The following is a 21,751-nucleotide window of genomic DNA, read 5'->3' as shown; positions in this document are numbered from 1 at the left end:
CACGATGAAGGTGAATGTGTTGAGGATGATTGACTGATACTTCGCCTCACCAATGAACAAACTGGTGTGTCCGGGTCCAGCCCTGCCTTGATTTTAGCCCTCTGGACCATGTCATTGATACCATTAATGCAATTATCAACACCAACCAACTATAAAGGAATAGAAAAAAAGTCATTTATACACACTCAAGTACACACAAGCTGACTAAAGTACATATTAAAGCACGTTTTCTGATCTCACCCAGTGATTGGTACATGGTCCATCTGTCTCAGCGAGGATGTGTCCCTCAGCAGAAACCAGTACTGCTTTAGAGTGTGTCCCACCGCTGTCAAAGTAGAGAATATAGTGTCTCATGCATTTCTCTGAAGCTACTGACACTTTCTCTCAAACAACTGGCATGAGGCACACGCTTAGAGCGAAGCTTTTAAATATGGATCTAATAAGCGTGTATATGTTAAAATGCCATTAAATTATGGATTATATTTGTTTAATAATGTTTTTTTTTGTCATAAACTCACCCCTCCACTCCTCCGTACACTGCACTCATCTCGCCTGCTTCCTCTTTAGTCACATGACCACTCACTCAGTCAGCTGCTTAGAGTCAACTTTCAGTGAAAACACTCGGACTTTGACAGAAAGCCGTTTTTACTATCTATATCCACATAAAATCTCCATTCACGCCCATTTTTATCATCGGTCTATGTTAAAAAGATGATAAGATAACGCGATTCATTTTTTCGCTTTTTTGATCCCCCCCAATTTCAACAATTGTTTGTTGTAGTAAAAAAAAAAGAAAAGAAAAAAAGAGAGAAACATATTTAAACAATCAAATATAAATTAAAATATATATGATAAATACAATAAAAGCATGCATAGATTACACACTCTGACCAACAGATGGCAGCATGGCTGAACGAATCTTGCTGTCTCCAGCATCACGTGACGTTAGATTGATCAATTCATTAAATATTTATTTTATTTTCTCCATTTATATTTTTTGTAAACTTACAAATGCATCCTTGATGCTGACTGATACAAGACAACAACAAAATACAAATACAGTTACAGAATATAATGAATTATTTTTAATAGTAGATCAATAATAATAATAATAACAACAACTACAAATTACAGTTTAAATGCGGAAAGTCTTATGTGAATGTCAAGCTGACATTATGTATCATTGTGAGCAGTGTTACTTCCCTGCCTCCCACTGCATTTGTGATTCACTCTTTGCTAACCCACATGTTGTCTCACTGTCTGATGAAGATGAAATAATATTTTACAATGAAAACGCACTATCTAATTTGCACTTGTGTAAAGCATTACAGAAATCTCTGAATCACAGAAACCATCTTTACTGTAGTAGTGCAGATGCTTTTGATTCTGATCTTCACTTCTCTTAGAATTATTCAGGTCTCATAAGTTCTTGGCTGCATTTTACTTATTTATTCTACTTTCTGGTTTAATAACTTTATGACAGATATACATCCAAAAAATACTATGCTGAAAAAGTATGTTTTCAGCCTCTTATTACTGCTTCAAACCATTGCACTTACTTCCGTAACTATCACAGTTTTATCACAGTGACATTAACACCACAATTTGCATGTGGTGCTATGCGATGCAATGTTTAATTTATAACAGAAAACCAAATGGTTATGTTTGCACGACATGTACAGTACAAGATTGAGGATTAAAGAAAACCCAATATGCAAACATGTGTGAGCAAACTATGAGAAGCATCCAAATGAAGGACATGGATCAAAGGCTTAGACCAAACAGCGCATTCCTCTCTAAAAATAAAAGGACTAATCATGGAAGTCAGCAGGACACACTGCATTTGCCAGTAATAGAACCATAATTATTGCAATGATAAGTGAATGCTGATGGTTGAGAAATAAAATAATGGATGCAATTACAGAATTAATTCATGGATGTAAATACAGTAACTGCACCTGTCTTGTGATTTCTCACTGACAACATTATAACAGGGATGACAACATACATTTTGAAAAAATTGTTATAATCGCAAGTGAAAAGGTTTCAGGCGTCATGCTATGCCTGTGTTTGGGCTGAGAGAGGAGTAGGTGGGAGGAAAGGCTGTGGGCGCGCGCTTCCTCTATCGCGAGGAGAGAAAGAGAGAGAGAGAGAGAGAGAGAGAGATCGACAGCAGAGCAGCGTCTCAAAATCCAGGACCAGCAGCATGAAAACATTTCGATTTGACATTTCGCATTTTCCCTCCAAACATTAGTTTATCTTCTAGAATAATTTTAATGAATTCCCGTCGAAACGCCCCTGAAGTAAAAGTTTGCCAAGCGGAAGTTCGCGCGGTAGGAAATCGGAAAAAGTCGAAAGAGTGAGAAATATATAAAAATCGTTTATCTTGCTGTGCAGAGAGAGCGTGTTTTGAAAATGGACACTCACGTTAAGGAGGGACAACTGTACGTCCAGCATCAGAAGTTTGGAAAGGTAAGAGCTTGTCGCATGTAGTGTTTAATTGAAGAGGCAATGACAGATGACGATGTCTGACATGATCAACCGGAGAATCTTACAAAACACTAGTTTAAACACATGCCAACCTTTGTATTCACGCTTGAAAAACGTTCTGTACTTTTTTCACAAATTTTATTCAGTAACTCAAAAATGTCATTTGGTGGAACCATTAAGTAAAAAAAAAAAAAAAAAAGTAAATACAATACTTTTCTTGCACCTTTAATACACGCCAATGTGCAAGGCTGCAATGCAAATATTTTTTCAAGCTGAAAGTATTGTTTTAACAAATTTAATATAGGTTTTTAATCTGTTAATATGTCTGAAACATTACTATCAACAGGATTCTAGTTTTTTATGATTAGTATAGTTAGACTTCTTTTATGAAAGGTCAAAATATGTGACAGAAAATAATTAAAGACCTTGACACACAGTCATGAGGGTCTGATGATGTCCTCTGTGTTTTAAGCTTGCCACATGACACAATATAACATCATGACAAACAAATATCACTAATATTTTGAAACTTAATTGCATGGCTGCTTATTTTTTAAATTAGAAATACAATGAAAAAGTATGCCGAATGACATAAGGTAACATTTCTCTCTCCCTTTTTTCCAAAAAAATTCAGCATATTAATGAGACTTAAATTAAGATGCACACACACACACACACACACATATATATATATATATATATATATACAGTCATGGCCAAACATATCGGCACCCTTGGTAAATATGAAATTAATCTGCATTGTTAATTTTTATTTTTTTTATCTTTTATTTTATAAAATTACAAAAATCTAACCTTTCATTGGATAATAATAATTTAAAATGGGGGGAAATATCATTATGAAATAAATGTTTTTCTCTAATACACATTGGCCACAATTAACGGCACCCTTTTATTCAATACTTTTTGAAACCTCCATTTTCCAGTTTAACAGCTCAATATTTTCTCCTATAATGCCTGATGAGGCGAGAGAACACCTGACAAGAGATCAGAGACCATTCCTTCATCCAGAATCACTCCAGACCCTTTAGATTTCCAGCTCCATGTTGGTGCTTCTTCTATTCAGTTCACCCCACTCATTTTCTATAGGGTTCAGGTCAGAGGACTGGAATGGCCAGCAGAAGCTTGGTTTTGTGCTCAGTGACCCATTTTTGTGTTGTTTTTGAGGTTTGTGTTTGGATTATTGTACGGTTGGAAGATCCAAACATGGCCCATTAAAAGATTTCTAACAGAGTCAGTCACTTATTGATTTTTTATCTGCTGGTATTTGATAGAATCCATGATGCCATGTGTCTAAACAAGATGTCCAGGACCTCCAGCAGAAATATAGGCCCACAACATCAAAAATACAGCAGTATATTTGATTGTACACATGGGGTACTTTTTATCCCTGTGTTCACCAAACCCATCTTGAGTGTTTGCTGCTAAAAAGCTCATTTTTTTAGTTTCATCTGACCATAGAAGCCAGTCCCATTTGAAGTTCCAGTCGTGATAACTGAATATGCTGGAGTTTGTTTTTGGATAAGATAGGATATTTTTTCTTGAAACCCTCCCAAACAACATGTGGTAATGTAGGTGCTGTTTGACTACTTTTTTTTTAAAGGTTTTCTGACCCCGAGACTCAACTATTTTCTGCAATTCTCCAGCTGTGGTCCTTGGAGAGTCTTTAGCCACTCAAACTCTCCTTCTCACCGTGCATTAGGATGGTATAGACACATGTCCTCTTCCAGGCAGTTTCGTAGCATTTTATGTCGATTGGAAATTCTATATATTTCTGGCTGGATAATTTCATGTTCATAATCACCCTGGAGTGCTCAAAATCGTGAATATGAATGGGAATATACTTCAGAGATATTTTACTCATAAGAATTTCTAGGGGTGCCAATAATTGTGTCCAACGTGTATTAGAGAAAAACTTTTATTTCATAATGATATTTCCCAACATTTTAAATTCTTATCCAATGAAAGGTTAGACTTTTGTGAATTTTTAAAATAAAAGATCAAAAGGATTAACAATGCAGATTAATTTTCACAGCCTCTTTTGATCATATTTACCAAGGGTGCTGATATTTTTGGCCATGACTGTATGTGTGTGTATATATATATATATATATATATATATACACAAATAAAATATAATATGATTTTTAATTAAGTACATATAAACATCATAGTCGTCATAGTGAAGAGTGAATTAAATGTTTTAAATGTATTTTAAGTAACTTTACAGGCCCAGACAAAAATGAGCACCATGTCACTGAGCCGTAAACGTGTGTTTAACATTTACAAATTCAAATTTATCCAATCATATAGAGAGTGGCAGAAAGATGAGCTACAACATCTACCAAAAAAGACCAAAATTTTATATGTTAATGTTTTTAATATAAACTTAACATTAAAGACAATTAAAATGGTTTCATAAAGAGTAAGAAGGATTGACTCTATTCCTCTTGTGCAGCATGAGATGGTCACATGAATGAGTACTCCGATCCTGTGCTTCAAGACATCTTCAGATTTCAGCTCTCAGCATGCAGATTCTGTGTTTTTTGCGCCACTAACTAACTGCGATTTACTAACTAAGATTTAACACAGATTTAAGGCTGGACAAACAACCTTTTCTTTCTTGTGAGTGATATCTAACCACTAACTAAGAGTAGGTTACACATACACACAGCCAGCTGTGTCTAAATAATTTCCACTCTCTTGACTGTCCATGTGCAGTGGAAAATGCTACATCACAGACGCATGACCACAAAAGGTTCTGTTTGTTTTCTCTCTGATTGAATATGTGAGGCATGTATTTTTGTCATTCTTTAGACATTGATATGAGTCACATGTCTTCAGTCAGACCTGTGCTGGATCAAAAACATCTTGCTGGAGCAATGGCGTGTCATTAATTTATTATTCACTTCCTCTGTCTGAAACTTCTTTGTTATGTGGAAGTAAGCAAATTATGAGCACAGCTACATATCTTTACCCTGAGGCAACAGCAGAAATTCAAATTGAGCATTGATTGGCTTTAATGCTACCATTCATTCATGTAGGTTTTACAGGGAGCACAGTAAGCTTGTATGAAGGTTTTAGCATAGTTTAATAGTAAGTACAAGATCTTGTCAACAATAACACATGACTAAAAATAATCTTGTGTGCATGGTAACGCTTCTTTAGAAGCTCAGAGGGTGATGATAGACTCAAAGTGTGATGGCTGAATCACACTAGATCATACTGCTTTGAGAACTGTTATGCTGAAGGTCTAAAAGATAAATTGCGCTGTCTGTACATGCAGCTGAAACCGATAAAAGTACGAACAACATAAATGCAACAGAGTGAATAAGAGATGTAGGGGAAGAGATGTTATATTGTGCACAAGAAGCATGCAAGTGTCAGTCCCTGGCATCATGAAAACAAGGTTGCACTTTAGGGAAACCTAAAACCCCATGCCCTTCATTGTTGATGTAGATGTTTTGTTTGGTAATGAAAGTCAAATGAGTTTGGATAATTTTGCTGGAGGCTGGAACAAGCATGTCACTTTTACAGCTGTAGGCTCGTGACTCGCACTGTCGAAACAGTTGAGGAGTTGGAAAGACAAGGATGGACAGGAAAAAATCACATGTAAATGTTGCACATGGAACCTTGCTTAAAAGTAATGTAAAACATGAATACACTTTCTCTTTTTCAGGTTTCAAGATTTCATACACTACATTTGTAAACCCTGCATAAAAGTTGTTATTTTCATATTTTTGGGGTCATTAACATTGCCATACAGCATGTGACCTGTTTCAATAAATGCTTGTCCATATATGGAAATACCACAACATAGATCTGTCGTCTTAGATACGTAGATGACTCGTAGATCTCGTAAGAATTCTTCTTAACATAGTTGTGCTACTTTGTCACTTTGTGTAAAACACTTTCAAACTTTGTTCAGTTTTTAATGGGTTGCTTGTTGCTAAACAACTTTTTGTAACATTCTAACGCTGCATTGTTTCATACCATACAGTGTAAGCACTGTGTGTAAAAAGGTGTGAAATTTCCAACAAAAGGTTTCATAACCCAAAAGTTAAAACAACTAAACTAAATTGAGTAGTAACCCTTTTGGACACATTCACATAGCTGTAGAGATAAACAGTAGTCTATCACTGCATGACACCATCAGTATGCGAGACATTTTGTGACAAACCCTGTCCCAGTCCTTAGACTTGTTTGTGTAGAGAGAAGACTCTCTATATCTCTTTGGCCTGTGCTCTTACTTTTTCCTACAGCTCAAGGATAGTAATCTGTTCAATAAATAATCAAAGACATACTGTACAAGAAATGTAAAGCACAAATGAATGCATTAATTGAAGCACATTACACAATTCTGAAGTTTCCTAAACAGGGCAAACTGTAGTCTCTTCTGGGCTTTGTTCTTTGTGAAATGTGTCTTGCATGCTGTTCTATCGTATAATGCAGGGTTTCCCAAACGAGGGTTCACAAACCTGTTTCAGAGTGGAAATTGTTTTTGCTCGCTTAAGTGCTTTAATTTTCAGCATATAGTTTTAAAGGTACTGTTATTACTTGACTTATTACAAAAGATGCTGCATGTACACAGGTATGTACTGATATTATTAGCAACAATCAAACAACGATATGCTTGAAAGGAAGGCTGTGCAAAGTGTTTAGAGGTGCAGTGTCTTTAGTTTGACAGTCTAACTCGACATCTTTATCTAACAGCAGTATTGCTCTTGTTATTGATGGACGGACATTTGTTGTTCAGAACGCACCTCAATGAGTGTGGCACCAGGTCTGCTTTATTTACATTCACATTTTTTTGGACAGCATTTCACCAATATTCTGCCTCAATAAAAACTCAAGGATTTGTTGTGTTAAAAGCATGAGTGAACATTTGGAACTGAAGAATTTAATGTAACTTGTAGTGATAGTTGGCTCTCGCAAAGAGTGTATCTAAGTCTAAGGTATTCACAATTTTTCTAAGTTGCTTTTGTAAGACATACTTGTCTTTTTAAGACATACTCAAATACACAAAGTGAAAAGTTTTTTTTAAAACATGCATTTGTCAAGCCACCAAACACTTTGTTTTCTGGTATATATATATATTTTTACATTTGTAAGTGGGAAGCCGAATTCTTACACATTGTGCTGTGAATAACGAGTTATATTTCCTTTGTCATCTCCGAGCATGCCACAGAGCTTCAGAAATTTGAGCTTTTGCTAATTATTTGAGAATTAATGGTACCTTGATAATATTAGTGTTTGGACAACAATGAAAGTTTGATGGTTTGTCCATGTTCATTTCATAGTTTAATTTGGTAATGGTTAAATATTTGCTGAAAGGATAATTCATTTTGGTGCCAGTGTTGGGGATCAAGTTAATGTTTTATGTATGAAAATAATTATATAAAAGAATGAACTGATGAGTTACTGAATCATTCACATTTATTGTGACATTAGCTACATATTAACAGGATAGTCACAGTGCCCTGCAGTGTGACTGTCGTATTTTTAACTTTTACTCTTTTACATGTGTATGCTTTGCAAGATGTAGACTGTTAAGAACAAGTTATTTTTTTAATTGTTAGTATTTTCAGGTCAAAGGTATTTTACTGCTAGAATAGTTTCATATAAGCTGCATATTATGTTCTTTTACATAACTATGAAGCCTCTTAAAAAGTGCAGCAGAAGACATTTCATCAGATTACTTTTGGATGCAGATTTGAGGAAGTTATCAGTCACTCTCTTTCTTTCTGAACATTTGCATAATTTCCATCCTGCACAGTATATTCCTCAAGTGTTGCCTTATATGGCTATACAAGGTGCTCTGTAATTAAATAATGCAGCCCTGTTTCATTATTGATTCATTTAATTTTTGCATTGGTTTAAGGGATCTGTTAAAACAGGGTTTGTATTTGTATCCATTGGTGTTAGTTTAGTCTTGTTGGTACAGTCCTCACTGAAAGCACATGTTAGATAAAAGGGGCAGTTTTTAAAAGGAACAGATACACAAGCACCTGCAGTGTGTGGAGGAAACAGTGCATGCTGGGTAATCTCATGCATCTTCTATACCACATTGACATCTGCTGTCTCTACAGTAGCTTTTGGCATTGTGCAATGGTCAGGTGTTGGATTCTGTCTAAAATGTAGACATTTGTGTTTTATTGTACTGTGTTATCTTAAAGCTTCTCCTTGGAATTGGTAATTGGCAGAACATTAACCCTTCATTTGATGGGTGAACTCTTATGACTGTCTTGTTGTGTACAAGGGGTTGATTAAGGCAGATGGATGCTTGAATGACCCAACAAGACTCCTATTCAGTACACTGAAATTTACTACTGAGGAATGTAGACTTGTGAATAGAATTGTGGCGAGGTTGGATTGCCATTTAAAGTGAAAGTGTAACATTGCACATAGTTTCATAGCAAATGGCTTACTGTAAACTCATATTCTTCAGATTACAGATTAAAGTCCATTCCATCTAAACTTTGATGCTCATAAAATGAATATATGAATCTAGCAGTTTATCCAACTTTTCTGTAGCGACATGATTACTTTATATGATACGAGGATGAGTAAATGCTAAATTTTAATATTTTTTGGCTGAGCTAAACCTTCCTTGATCTTTTGAAATATAAGAGAGTCATTGTACTATGAAACTTCCTCGTTAGTCCAAAAACAACAACAACAACAACAACAGAACACTTGGAATAAAAATAGATATAGATGCTAAGTTGTCCAAATGTGCAGTTTTTAGTTGTGGAATATAATATGTCAGTAACCATGTTAAATCTAAAGCCTGAGCTGTGATAAATGATTGTTTTTATATTTAAGGAATCATGTAGTCTGCTGTTCTATTGCAAAATCATTTATTTCTGTTGTGAAATATTTTTTGTGAAAAATAGTTTATTTTTTTTATGTGTCAGTTAATGAAGTCATTGTCTGAACGGTCAAATTCATATGGTTCCTTTTAGAATGAAAAACATTCATATTGTTATTCAAATTAAAAACAGAAAAGTGATCAAAGAATGCTCCCTTTAAACACTTCAGTGCAAGTTCTGCTCTTTTGCCAAAACTCCTGTTATAGTTGAATCTGTCTACACTGCATGATAAATCTCATATTTACATTGTGCTTATACTCAGTCTTGTCAGGCAATTACATTCATGTGTTCAACACTGGCTACAATGTTCAGTATTAATACTGTAATGCACGCTTTTCACAAGTTAATCATTGCAACTGTTATTACACAATTGCATTTCAATAGTTTTGCTTGGATAATTCTTATTTTATATGTGAAGATGTTTCTTATTGATAGCAGAAGGGATAGAAAACTCTTTAAATAGTTTTTAAACCAAAGTGTAGTAAATTATGACTGATTTTGATGTAAATAATCCTACCGATATTACACATGGACCTCAGATAAAAGAAATGAAAAACATTCATATTGTTTTTCGAATTAAAAACAGAAAGTGCTCAAAGAATGCTCCCTTTAAACACACACACACACACACACACACATATGTATGTATGTATATGAGTCATTCCACGAAACCGGTACGATTTAGATTTTTACCCAAAAATATTACTTTTCTGAACACCCCACAGCATTGACATATTTAACTTCCTGAAAAACATATTTTCCCACCTCAGGCATCAAATTCCTATTATTATTGGTCATTATTTTAAGATATGGGCACTATTAATCTTCAACCCCGTTATGGACACTATGGGAGCTCTCTGAATATGATCATAAAATGTATTTGTAATGAAATCAACATTTTCCTATTAATCAGATGTCCCTCACACTAATTCAGTATTTGCAAATATAACAGATACATAAAATCTCACACTTTTGCTATTCTAAAGCCTGAAATGGAACTTTTTGTGACAGCAACCTCATCATTTTTGATTAAAGAAGTGGATTAACTTCAGAATTTCAGTATTTTTGATTGCTCTGAACATTTCAGACTGAGTTCAACAAACATTAAATAACTTTTTCATCAACTTAAAAAAAATAATTAATAAAAATGTAGGTGTGACAGGGTTGAAGAGACAAATACAGCTTAACAAATAAATAGTTGTTTTTTTTACTCCGATTCACTGTAAGATTTTCTATAAACACTGTATTTCATTATGTGACCAAGAAAGACAACAGATATAAATTGCAATTGAACTGAGTTTTATTAACCCGACTGCAGGAAAAACAACAATAACATAGTATACATTAGAACATTATAAACTGACTGAATAGGTCATCATAATAAAACATATAATTTGTGTGGCATTCCATATGTGGCCCACACCTATTTCAAGATATCCACATGGAGATGGTGCTGAAGCACACAGGCTCTGGTTTTCCACCAACATACAACACCCCTGTACAGTGCATCCGGAATATATTCACAGCGCTTCACTTTTTCTACATTTTATGTTACATTGCAGCCTTATTCCAAAATGGATTAAATTCATTATTTTTCACAAAATTCTAAAAACAATACCCCATAATGACAATGTGAAAGAAGTTTGTTTGAAATCTTTGCTAATTTATTAAAAATAAAAAAACTGAAAAAAAAATCACATGTACATAAGTATTCACAGCCTTGGACATGACACTCAAAATTGAGCTCAGGTGCATCCTGTTTTCATTGATCATCCTTAAGATGACAACTTGATTGTAGTCCACCTGTGATAAATTGAGTTGATTGGACATGATTTGGAAAGGCAAACACAGGTAACAGTGCATGTCAGAGCACAAACCAAACCATGAAGTCCAAGGAATTGTCTGTAGACCTCCGAGAGAGGATTGTATCGAGGCACATATCTGGGGAAGGGTACAGAAAAATTTCTGCAGCATTGAAGGTTCACAGAAACATGTAGTCTCTGTTACCCTTAATGGGAGCAGTTTGAAACAACCAGCACTCTTCCTAGAGCTGGCCTCCTGGCCAAACTGGGGTGCGTTTCCCAAAAGCATTGTTAGCTAACTATGGTCATTAGTTCCATTGAACTCTATTGGTAACAATGGAACTTGCGACCATAGTTGTTTTTGGGAAACGCACCCCTGAGCAACTGATGGAGAAGGGCCTTGGTTAGACTGGTGACCAAGAACCTGATCATCCTCCACCTCCATGATCATAAGTAGAGATAGGAGAAACCTACAGAAGGACAATCATCACTGCAACACTCCACCGATTTGGACTTTATGACAATGTGGCAAGACTCAATCCTCTCCTCAGTGAAGACACATGAAAACACACTTGGCATTTGCAAAAAAAGAACCCTCAGACTGTGAGAAACAAGATTCTCTGGTCTGATCAACCTCAATTTCAAGCAGCATGTTTGAAGGAAACCAGACACTGCTCTTCACCTGCAAAGTACCATCCCAAAAGTAAAGTGTGCTGGTAGCAGCCTCATACTGTGGGGCTGTTTTTCAGCGGCACGGACTGAGGGACTCGTCAGAGTAGAAAAAAGCTCAGTGCACCAAAATATTGAGATGGCATTAATGATAATGATTCAGAATCTCAGACTGGGCAGAAGGTTCACCTTCCAACAGGACAACAACCCTAAGCACACAGCCAAGATAACAAAGGAGTGGCTATGGGACAACTCTGTGAATGTCCTTGAGTGGCCCAGCCAGAACCCAGACTTGAACCCGACTGAACAACCCTGGAGAGATCTGAAAACCGACACTCCCCATCCAACCTGATGGAACTTGAGAGGTCTTGCAAAGGAGAATGGGAGAAACTGTCCAAAAATAGATGTGCCAAGCTTGTAGCATCATACTCAAAAAGACTTGAGGCTGTAATAGCTGCCAGAGGTGCTTGTTGTGAACTTTTATCTTCTACGAAGCAGAGACCAGGAGACGTTGGGATATCTTTCATCCAGAAGTTACTCTTTATTGAGAACTCGCTGCGCGTCGCTGTAATCATCCAAGTCTAACTAAAAGCAGTGATACATTGTAGTTTTAAATACATTTAGGGGGCAGTGCTTAGGAGTGAAAACAAAGCACCTGGGTGACGAGCTTTAAGCATGCAAATGAGGTATTCAGGTATAGAATCCTGCCCCATTTAACCACTCCTAATCTAATCAGCCTAACTGCCCAAAGATTGGGGCAGGGGCATCAAGAGCAATTACAAACAAAAGGCAAGAGTCTCCGTCGTCTGGCTCATTAGACTTACAATAAGAGAACAGGAACTGGAAGGGACCTCTTGAATCGTTCATCTGATGTCATCATCTTCACCATAAATGCTAAATACAATGTATATAACTTCTTCAGTTTGTACACTATTACATTGGAATCTAAATTAAACATTTAAATAAATTTGTAATCCCACATGCTTCAACAAAGTATTGAGCAAAGGCTGTGAATACTTATGTACATGTGATTTTATTTATTTTTTTCTTTTCAGTTTTTTTTATTTTTTTTATATAAATTTTCAAAGATTTCAAACAAACTTTGTTCATGTTGTCATTATGGGGTATTGTTTGTAGGATTTAGTAACACACACACACACACACATAGCTACATTCAACATATGCATGTGATATACAATTCTTGATCAAATATAATAATTCATTTAAATTACTGGATAACTTCAGAACCAAAGTGTTGTAGCATTTGGACCAATTAGACACAATTTTTCATTAGATTTAACAAATCTAATGAAAGTATTTTCTGTGGCAACGGAAATATCCTTTCTTAGAGTTGATATGAACTTGTACTGAATGGTCACTGGACGAACAGATCAGTTAATGGCAATTTAATTCTGCTACAGTTATTACTTTCAGCCGATATAAATAATTGTAATTAATCATAATTAATTGTAATTATTTATATATATATTTCCCTTTTGAGCTGATTTGTTACAGTGTTAAAAAACACAACCCCATCACAATCTCACAACCCCATTATGATCAAATAAGTAACAGGGTTGAGTGTGACGGAGTTGTGATTTTTTTGCTCAAAATGGCTCCTGCCTTAAATGTAGTATGTACGTATGAGCACATGGTATGCATGATATAAAGAAATCATGTATATTGTTAAAATAACAAAGATCATTTTCACAAGTAATAGTTTTCTATCTTTATTTGATGTATCAGGATTGAGTCGTTAAGCTTGACAATCACAATATTAATAAGTTATAGTTATAAAGGAAGGTGGTAACTTGCCTATGCCTGTTCACAATGGTGTTCAGAAGAGTTGTATGATGTCACTTCCTGTTAATAATGTCACATAAGGATCAGTGTGTGTGGGTGTGTATAAATATGTGTTATGTCGTGTGTGTGTGTGTGTGTGTGTGTATATATATATATATATATATATGAAGAGTTTATTTGCAAAAACCGATAAACTGTATGGATGTGATTGCACGGAGCTTTTCCCTCACGATTGTAACGCGCTGTATTTGCAAGGCTCCGTGAAAAAGTTTCAGCTTTTATTTTCATTTAAGCCCTGAAGAAGATATCACAGGTTCATCAAGTTTGTCGAAATTATCCATCCTCGATCACTTTTAGTCAGCTTTGACGAAACTCCTCTCAGCTAGCACGTCTTTTCAAAGTGAAAGTAGCCTTGTCACCTGACCTGAATACAGCGCGCTGATTCGCTAAAATGGATTTATCGGCTTCTGTTCAAAAACAACAAAGGCGCTTGTCGGCCTTTGCAGTAAAACGTGCGATGCCTTGAAAGTGGACAATACCGGCTTTTTTTTTTTGACAAAATGTGTTTAGGGTTCAGATCGTGCTATATGTGGACAATAATGCACAGCAATCAGCTCATTTTTTTTAAAGTGGTGCTTATCGGTTATTGCAAATGAACTCTTCATATATATATATATATATATATATATCTCACAATGCTTTATTCCTTTTCATGTATTAGCCTGTCTTTGGTAGTGTGTACAAGGCATCTGCATCACAAAAGTGAAGCAGCTTGGAACATTTAAAAAAAAAGTCATTATGAGAGAAACTGTCCCAAACTCCTCTCTCTCACACACACACACACCCATATACACATAGATGTCTTTTGTTTGCTGCAGAATTTGCTTTTCGTTGTCCATCTGGAGGAAGGGGCTTGAAATCATTGTCAAGTTCCTCTGGTTGACCTCAGCATTATGATCCAGATGCTAAATAAAGAAAGTGACATAAATTTGGCACTCCTCTTGCATGAAGATTTTATGGCCTTGATTTTATGGGCTGTTGATATCAACAATAATTTGCAGCTACCTGGAAGCTGATCATTTTTCAAGTCCCAATCTAACAAGTTTTCTTCCATATTGTGACATGCAGTATATCAACGTGAAACAAATTATTGAAAAAGAACAAAAAAATAGGGTGGGGACTTGGTTCTGTCCTTTGGTTGTTGATTGGATGGCAGATCTGAAAGTGATCATGAAATCGATTTTAAGGTAACCAACTGGAGAAGTCCAGCATACATTATCAGAGAGAAGACATTGTGTAATTGACATTTTGATGAAAAATGACAGGCTCAAAAACATAAAAAAAAGAAAATAGATGGAGTGATTTTCCAATTCATGAAGACTTTAATATGATTAGCAACTTGAGGCAACATGACTTGACATAGCCTATATTTTGTGTATGTTTCTGTTGTGATTCAAACTAACAGAAATAGTTCTGTGTACATGTATTTTCAGACATTCATAGACATTCAAGTGAATAATAGTTGAATTCCCCCAAGACACTGCTGGTTCTTCATCGAAGAGTAAAAACTTCCTCTTATCCCTCTCTCCTTTTTAGAAATGGAAGAAGAACTGGTTTGTACTCTACCCAGCGAGTCAAAACGGCATTGCACGACTTGAGTTTTATGATTGCTCGGGCAGCTCCAATGATAAACCTAGCACTAAGAAAATGGACAAGAAGATCATTCGTCTGTCAGAATGCATCAGCATACTTCCTGCTGTCACTGAAACCTGCCCCAAAGAAAACATGGCCGCCTTTTGTGTGGAGACCAATGACAAGACATTCGTCTTTGCAGCTGAGAAAAATATTACCAACGAGTGGGTGGAGAAGATGTGCGAGATTGCTTTTCAGGTGAGATGAGACTTTTTAATGGTTCAAGGTTCAATGTTGTCAACACTTGTGACTTTGAGAATGAGAGACATGTGACACTTTTTTTTTCAAAGAAATGATATTAGTATTCGCTCCGAACAGTATTTGCTCATTTTAATAAAATAATAATACATAATGAAAACAAAATTGTCCAGCAGTAAGAATTTTGAAGGCATAATGTAAGACAATAAATAAATAAATATTACTATTTAATAAAAATACTGTATGAATAATCTTAATAATAGCCTTTTAATTATTGTTTTTATAGGTAGAAAAAATAAGTGATCGATTGTCATTTTACAGGCTTAACCATAGATTTGACAAGCATAATAAACTTTTAACCATGTCTTAAGTTGTTCTGAAACATGGAAATCCATTCCAGACATGTTGATAATTTCCAAAGGGAAGGACACAGCTGCCTCTGTACTAACTCTGCATCTCTCTCTTTCTGTCTCATTTTCTTTCTGTCTCTATCGCTCTAAGGGAGGAAGTGGTTCTCTTAGTAGTATTGACTCAAATGGACAGCAAGAGCTTCAAATGGCAGAGAATCTCATTTATTTCTCCAGAGAGGAAGGTAAGAATCGACATGTGACATTATTAATGTACTCATGCTTAAAGTGTTTCCACCAACTGGTTTAAATTGTGTGAGCCAGCTGTTTTTTTTTTTTTTCATTTGAGCTCCAAGTGCTCATTTCATAATATGCAGTGAGTTTCTCAAAGCTTAGGACTTGACGTCACATCCACTATCAATTCAGTTGCTTTTTGGTTGCTAGACTGAATTTATATGCACACCTAGACCAGCAAAACTGCTCTCAGTGAATAGACAGTTAGATGCAAATGGACTGCATGCTAATTTCCTCCTCATGTTAGTCACAATGCCTGAAATATTAGAGCTCTTGAATGTGGTTACCCTTAGCTGTTTCCAGAAAGACGTAGCTGGCTGCACACTCATTTTATTTGAATAGTCCCTGAGTAAAAGACGCAAAGGGCTAAGAAATGAAATGGAGGAGGACAGAAAGTGGAGCAAAATCTCAGGCATTTCCCTGCCCCCTCCTTCAAGGCTGGCACTCATTTCATCCAGTGCTATGCTAGGTAAACAGTCAAGGAGTCACTGTTAAGTCAACTCAGTTTACAAACTACCTCCTGCTCCTGTGCATTCTCGAGTGTTTCTAGGGAAATAGTTTGCGACCACTTCTGTTTTTAGTAAGGGCAGCACTGACTTCCTCAAAGAGTGTGGAAGCTGACATTTAAAAGGCTTGCAACGATACAGTCTTGGGTGATGGTTGTTGGTGCCCTGTCCAGTGTCTGTTGGTATTTTGTTTGAAAGCCAATCCAGAGATAGACAAGAAAATGAATGGAGCAACTCATTTTGTATGTTATCAGTTTGCATGGGAACATTTATAGAGGCAGAGGAAAGTAGGGTAATTGGCGCTCATGGCCTGTAGTCTCTGATAAGCAGAAGAATATCTTTGCTGAACTTAGCAGGAAAAATAGCATACGGGACCCATCAAATGAAAAACATCCTGGTTGTACTTTTTTTTACATTGTGGATTGTTCCTATGTGATTTGAAAAAGACCAGTGTTGGCTAATTTCCTGAGATTCAAAGAACTTTCAGTTTTACTTATAAGCCACACGCAAAATTATAGTTATAAACTGTGTAGAACAAATCTCGGCAGCTTTATGTTGTCAATGTATAATTGTTTATATTGTTAAATGTAAACTATATTATCATCCTGGTCTAAATTGCTAAATGTGGACATTTAAGTATTAAAATTATGAAACCCTATAAAGCTGCTTTGAAATGATGTGTATCGTGAAAAGCGGTATACAAATAAAGTTTTCGACTTACTTGAAGTAATACTTACCTGGGGGAAAAATATATCTGCATATATATTGACTATTTAAATTACTGATAAACCTATTGGTAACTATAAAAGGCTGTGACATAATGACTTGAATACGCCACTTAATGATTATAGAAAAACCTCATTAAAGTAAAAGAAAAAGTTTAAAATAGTTTGGCATCTTTAATATAATTCTTTAGAAAAACATACTTTATTAATATTTGATAAACTTTTGTACACCAAATCAAAGTCATGTGATGCAACTCCCCCAAAGTGTAATCATGATTATTTAAAAATACCTTTTACCTTTAAAAAATAAATTTAAGTAAAGTTTTCTTCTTTTTTTTTTTTTTTGTCATTGAGTCACATACAAATTATACCTGACCTGTGATATTACTGTAAACTTGGACCAAATTAAGAACAAGGAATTTCATATACACACTTTAACTTGAATCTGTTTTGTTTTGCAGTTAATGAGTTTTGGGTGAGTGTCCAGAGGACAGAAGCGTCAGAGCGCTGTGGTCTCTCTGGTAATTACTGGCTTAAGGCTAATGTGGACAACCTTATCCTGAAGGACCCCAAGACTAAAAAGGAATTACTCGTATGGCCCTACAAGCTTCTCAGGCGCTATGGAAGAGACAGGGTGAGTTTTAGTCACTTCTGATTTTGAAATGTCCTCAATTAAAGCATGCTGAGGTTTCAAACCAATAAAAATCAATGTGAATTACAAACAATGATCAATTGCATGGCATTTAATGCCAATGAATCTCTTCTGTGGGTGACCTTCAACACTGACTGCATTCAGTCTTAGCCTTGACTTTATAAATGCGTAGCTCGCAGACACTCGCACCATATAATGTAGACTGCTTACAGTGTGTCTAAATTAATCGAACGGCTGTTTGCATTAACCTAACATAGTTGCAGACAGCTGGCCTCATACTACAGATGACATATAAAGCAGGAACTTAAGCCACTGTTGTTTCCAACTCTGCTTCCTGTCATTACTATAGAAACTGCCTTGGTACAGGAAGTTGGCCTTCCTCTCTCCTTTATGAGTGGGTGGAAGGCAGAGCTAATGTGGTGAATGACTACTGAATGCAGGTCATGATGGTTTGAAAAGACTGTAACACTTAAGTTGAGGGACCAACTTTCACTATTAACTAGTTGCTTATTAGCATACATATTACTAGCATAATGGCTGTTTATTAGTACCTATAAAGCATATATTAATGCCTTATTCTGCATGACCGTATTTTAGATCTCTTAATACTACCCCATACCTAAGCTTAACTACCTTACTAACTATTAATAAGTAGAAAATTAAGAGTTTGAGGCAAAAGTTGTAGTTAATAGTTAGATAATAGTGAGAATTTGTCCCCAAAATAAAATGTGATTGGAAAGATTTATAAGCCCAGTGTGCTGGGTCCATTATCCCCAATTGTTAAAAATATTTTTTAACAAATAAAACCTGAAACTTTGGAAAATAAATAAATAAAATAAAAACACTATTAATACAACTACTAAAATTAATATAAAAACTGAAAATATAAAATATAATCTAATAAAACATAATCTAATCTATAATAGCATATAAATAATACTAAAATAATATTGACAACATGATAACGTTTATTTAAAGAAGGTTCATTCAAAAAGCAAGTTTAATGTCCACGTGCATAAGAGAATAAAACAAAAGTAATGAAATATCCCAAACACTTTATTTACAGGTTATGTTCTCTTTTGAAGCCGGACGAAGATGTGAATCTGGGCCGGGGAGCTTCACCTTTGAGACTAAGCAGGGAAATGAAATATTCCACATTGTTGAGGAATCCATTCGGGAGCAGAAAGCCCAAGCTGAAGAACGACACCAAAGCTGTCCATCATTAGACTCTGACTGCCCAGCTCTCCAGCAGATCCGTGCTGCCATCTCAGAAGCAAACAGTCGTGAACCAGATGGAGATTCTGGTGGTAGCAAGCCTGGGTCTGCGGATGGTGTCTTTGGTAGAAAGGAGAACGATGGGAAAAATTTAAAGGGCCGAAGCCTTCCAGAGCCTCCACCTCCCGTTGCTGGGACCCCGCCACGATCTCCCATGCCACGTCTGTCCAAAAATCTGTTAGAGGACCAAGGGAGTCTATACTCGGAGCCTGCTGACTCAGTTCGTCCGCCTCCCAGTCCAGGAGACTGTTTGTACTCGGACCCGGTGGACAGTATCAAAGTCATGCCCACTCCTAACCCACGCCTCAGGCCGACTGGCGACGAGGGAAGTAGCCGCCACCCAGGCATCAAGTCTGATCCATTCTATTCAGACATCTATGATCAGATCAGTCTGGACTTGGTGCAGAGGACAGTGGGATTGGGACTCGATGGGCGAAGCAGGCACCCCGCAGATGGAGGTCCAACAGAGCACATCTATGATGAGCCAGAGGGACGTGCCGTATCTGCACAGCCTATTATCACGCTTTATGACGAAGCACGTTTGGAAATGTACCCCTGGAGAACCAGGGGAACGGAGGAGCCTCAAGGTCACGAGGTGGCTCAACAACCACTGCCAGTGCCCAGACCAAAAGGCCCAAAACCTGTCACAGCACCCAAACCAGGCAAAGTAGCACTCCACAAGAAAGACCCTCCTCCGCTGCCTCAAATTAAAGGCAGTGCTAATCTGAACAACAATAACAGTAGCAACAGTCATAACAGCACGGAAGGTGGCAGAAGAGGTGCTGGTGCGGGAAACAATGTGGAGATTTACAGTAAAGTATCTAGACATCAGCCACCTCCAAATGTGTGGCATCCTACCATGCAGTCTCCAGACATCATCTATGACAACTTAGGTGACATTTGACCTAACCTTTCCATTTAGGCAGTCTGGTCTCCTTTTCCTTAACCCTTAGATGTTTCATTGAAGGAAATGCGTTTTTGGTTAACAAGGGAGCGCTCAGCACCAGTGCTCGGATTGAAACCTCAGTCTTGTAGTCACTGACTGTCAAAATGATTGAGAGCGAAGACTGCACAAAACTTTTATGTGAACAAAAGCCCTCTGAAAGGGCTTGTACTGGCACATGCCAGATTTTTGCACTTCTTGGGCAAAGTAATCCTGTTTTGTGAATTTGAGTCTGTGACTTTTGTATTGGAAGAGATTATAAAGCACTTGTCATAACACTCGGCTCCCTGGAGAATTTGAGTGTTGTGTGTGAACGTTATTTGCCATATCCAATTTAATGGTTAAAGTGCAAAGACAAAAAGGTCACGTACAAACCTTGAGTTGTTTTGAATGGGGATTGTAGCAAAAGGATACTAATCCACTGCTCTGAGTGTGTGTGTGTGTGTGTGTTTTATATGTATGTGTGTATGTGAATGAGTCAGCAGCTGTGCTGTTGTTTAACATGATGACGATGATAATAAAAACGATAGTACAAGAGAATTCTCTAGAAATTCTTACTCTTCCATTTCCAAAAGTGTACTAGTACATGCATATCGAAGGAAAAATCTGGACTTGGTTTGTTAAGAGGGCATGAAATCACCCTGAATGCCCGAGCCTTCACTCTCAGTCCCTTATTCATCTAGTCCTCTGTTGTCCTGAACAGTGTCTTGACATCTGAGGGATAATCCTGATGCAAAGTGAATATTAACCATCTGTGTAAAATAGGGGCCTTACTTCAAATGGGAGTTAAATGTTGGCTGAGTTAATATGTGTCTGCCTGGCAGTGTGTGAAGGTACAGACTGTTCCCTGTCCTGTTTTCTTTCTCATTCGCCCTCTCACTCATTTCCTTTTGTCCTCTCTCCAGTCTCCCCAAGTCTTTTCTTTCAGTTTTTTTTTTTCTTTTGAGCGGACCGCCAAAATCTGATCTATTCATCACATTCTGCTGTATTTTTTCAACGTTTAGTGCTCTTAAGCAGAAAAGCAGTGAATGTGTTGACAGAGCAGAGTCCTTCATCTAAAAAGAATGCATTCATTTGGTCCAAGGTCTGACATGTTTAAAAAGCATAGTTTACCATCATACTGGGTTGCAATGTTTAATTTTAACAGCGGATTACTCATAGGTATTAAAAAAGGAAGCTGACCGACAACACCTCTTTTCCTCTCTTTTCTTATCATCATCATTTGCAGTCGGTATAGCTCTTAATTTAGTTTGACAGTTATTTGTTTATTTAGTTACTTGTTGTTGGATATAATACAAACATACTGAATTAATATTTGAGACAAACTAAATTTTTTGTAAACTTGGTTCATCATGCTAAACACAGATGCTTTCTATTTAGAGACCTATGTTACCACTAGAGCTTTAAATAGTGTATGTGTTTTAAGAAGGTCAAGTTATCAGTTTCAGTTTTGGCATCATGTGAA

At 36.5% G+C, this 21,751-nt stretch overlaps 2 protein-coding genes across 3 annotated transcripts in view; one reads left to right on the top strand and one right to left on the bottom strand.

The window, feature by feature from the left end:
* nagk (N-acetylglucosamine kinase) overlaps nt 1-2,645 on the bottom strand; it is a 9,106-nt gene extending 6,461 nt beyond the window's left edge. Inside the window, exons 1-3 of one of the 2 annotated variants that reach the window (XM_058781188.1) lie at nt 2,428-2,645; nt 241-325; nt 51-149 (exon numbers count right to left, since the gene is read on the bottom strand). In XM_058781188.1, the coding sequence (XP_058637171.1) occupies nt 51-110 (60 nt within the window). In that variant the 5' untranslated portion in view covers nt 111-149; nt 241-325; nt 2,428-2,645. Of the gene's footprint in view, nt 1-50; nt 150-240; nt 326-518; nt 592-2,427 lie in introns of those variants that run through there. The other variant, XM_058781187.1, reaches the window with a different exon arrangement.
* dok1b (docking protein 1b) lies at nt 1,756-21,751 on the top strand. The gene is made up of 5 exons (XM_058781181.1): nt 1,756-2,472; nt 15,251-15,544; nt 16,046-16,136; nt 17,878-18,050; nt 19,135-21,751. Exons 1-5 carry the CDS (start codon nt 2,416-2,418, stop codon nt 20,245-20,247), a joined length of 1,728 nt encoding a protein of 575 aa, XP_058637164.1. The 5' UTR covers nt 1,756-2,415; the 3' UTR covers nt 20,248-21,751.

Source organism: Onychostoma macrolepis, chromosome 07 (assembly GCF_012432095.1).
Source record: "Onychostoma macrolepis isolate SWU-2019 chromosome 07, ASM1243209v1, whole genome shotgun sequence".
In the NCBI taxonomy this organism is placed as follows: domain Eukaryota; kingdom Metazoa; phylum Chordata; class Actinopteri; order Cypriniformes; family Cyprinidae; genus Onychostoma; species Onychostoma macrolepis.
The sequence above is the reverse complement of the archived record's forward strand: the minus strand, read 5'-3'. Positions and strand labels throughout refer to the sequence as shown.

Coding starts and splice junctions, on each gene's coding strand:
- dok1b (XM_058781181.1), top strand. CDS start 2,416: ATGGACACTCACGTTAAGGAGGGACAACTGTACGTCCAGCATCAGAAG. Junction 15,545..16,045: donor TGTGCGAGATTGCTTTTCAG/GTGAGATGAGAC, acceptor TATCGCTCTAAG/GGAGGAAGTGGTTCTCTTAG. Junction 16,137..17,877: donor TTATTTCTCCAGAGAGGAAG/GTAAGAATCGAC, acceptor TTTGTTTTGCAG/TTAATGAGTTTTGGGTGAGT.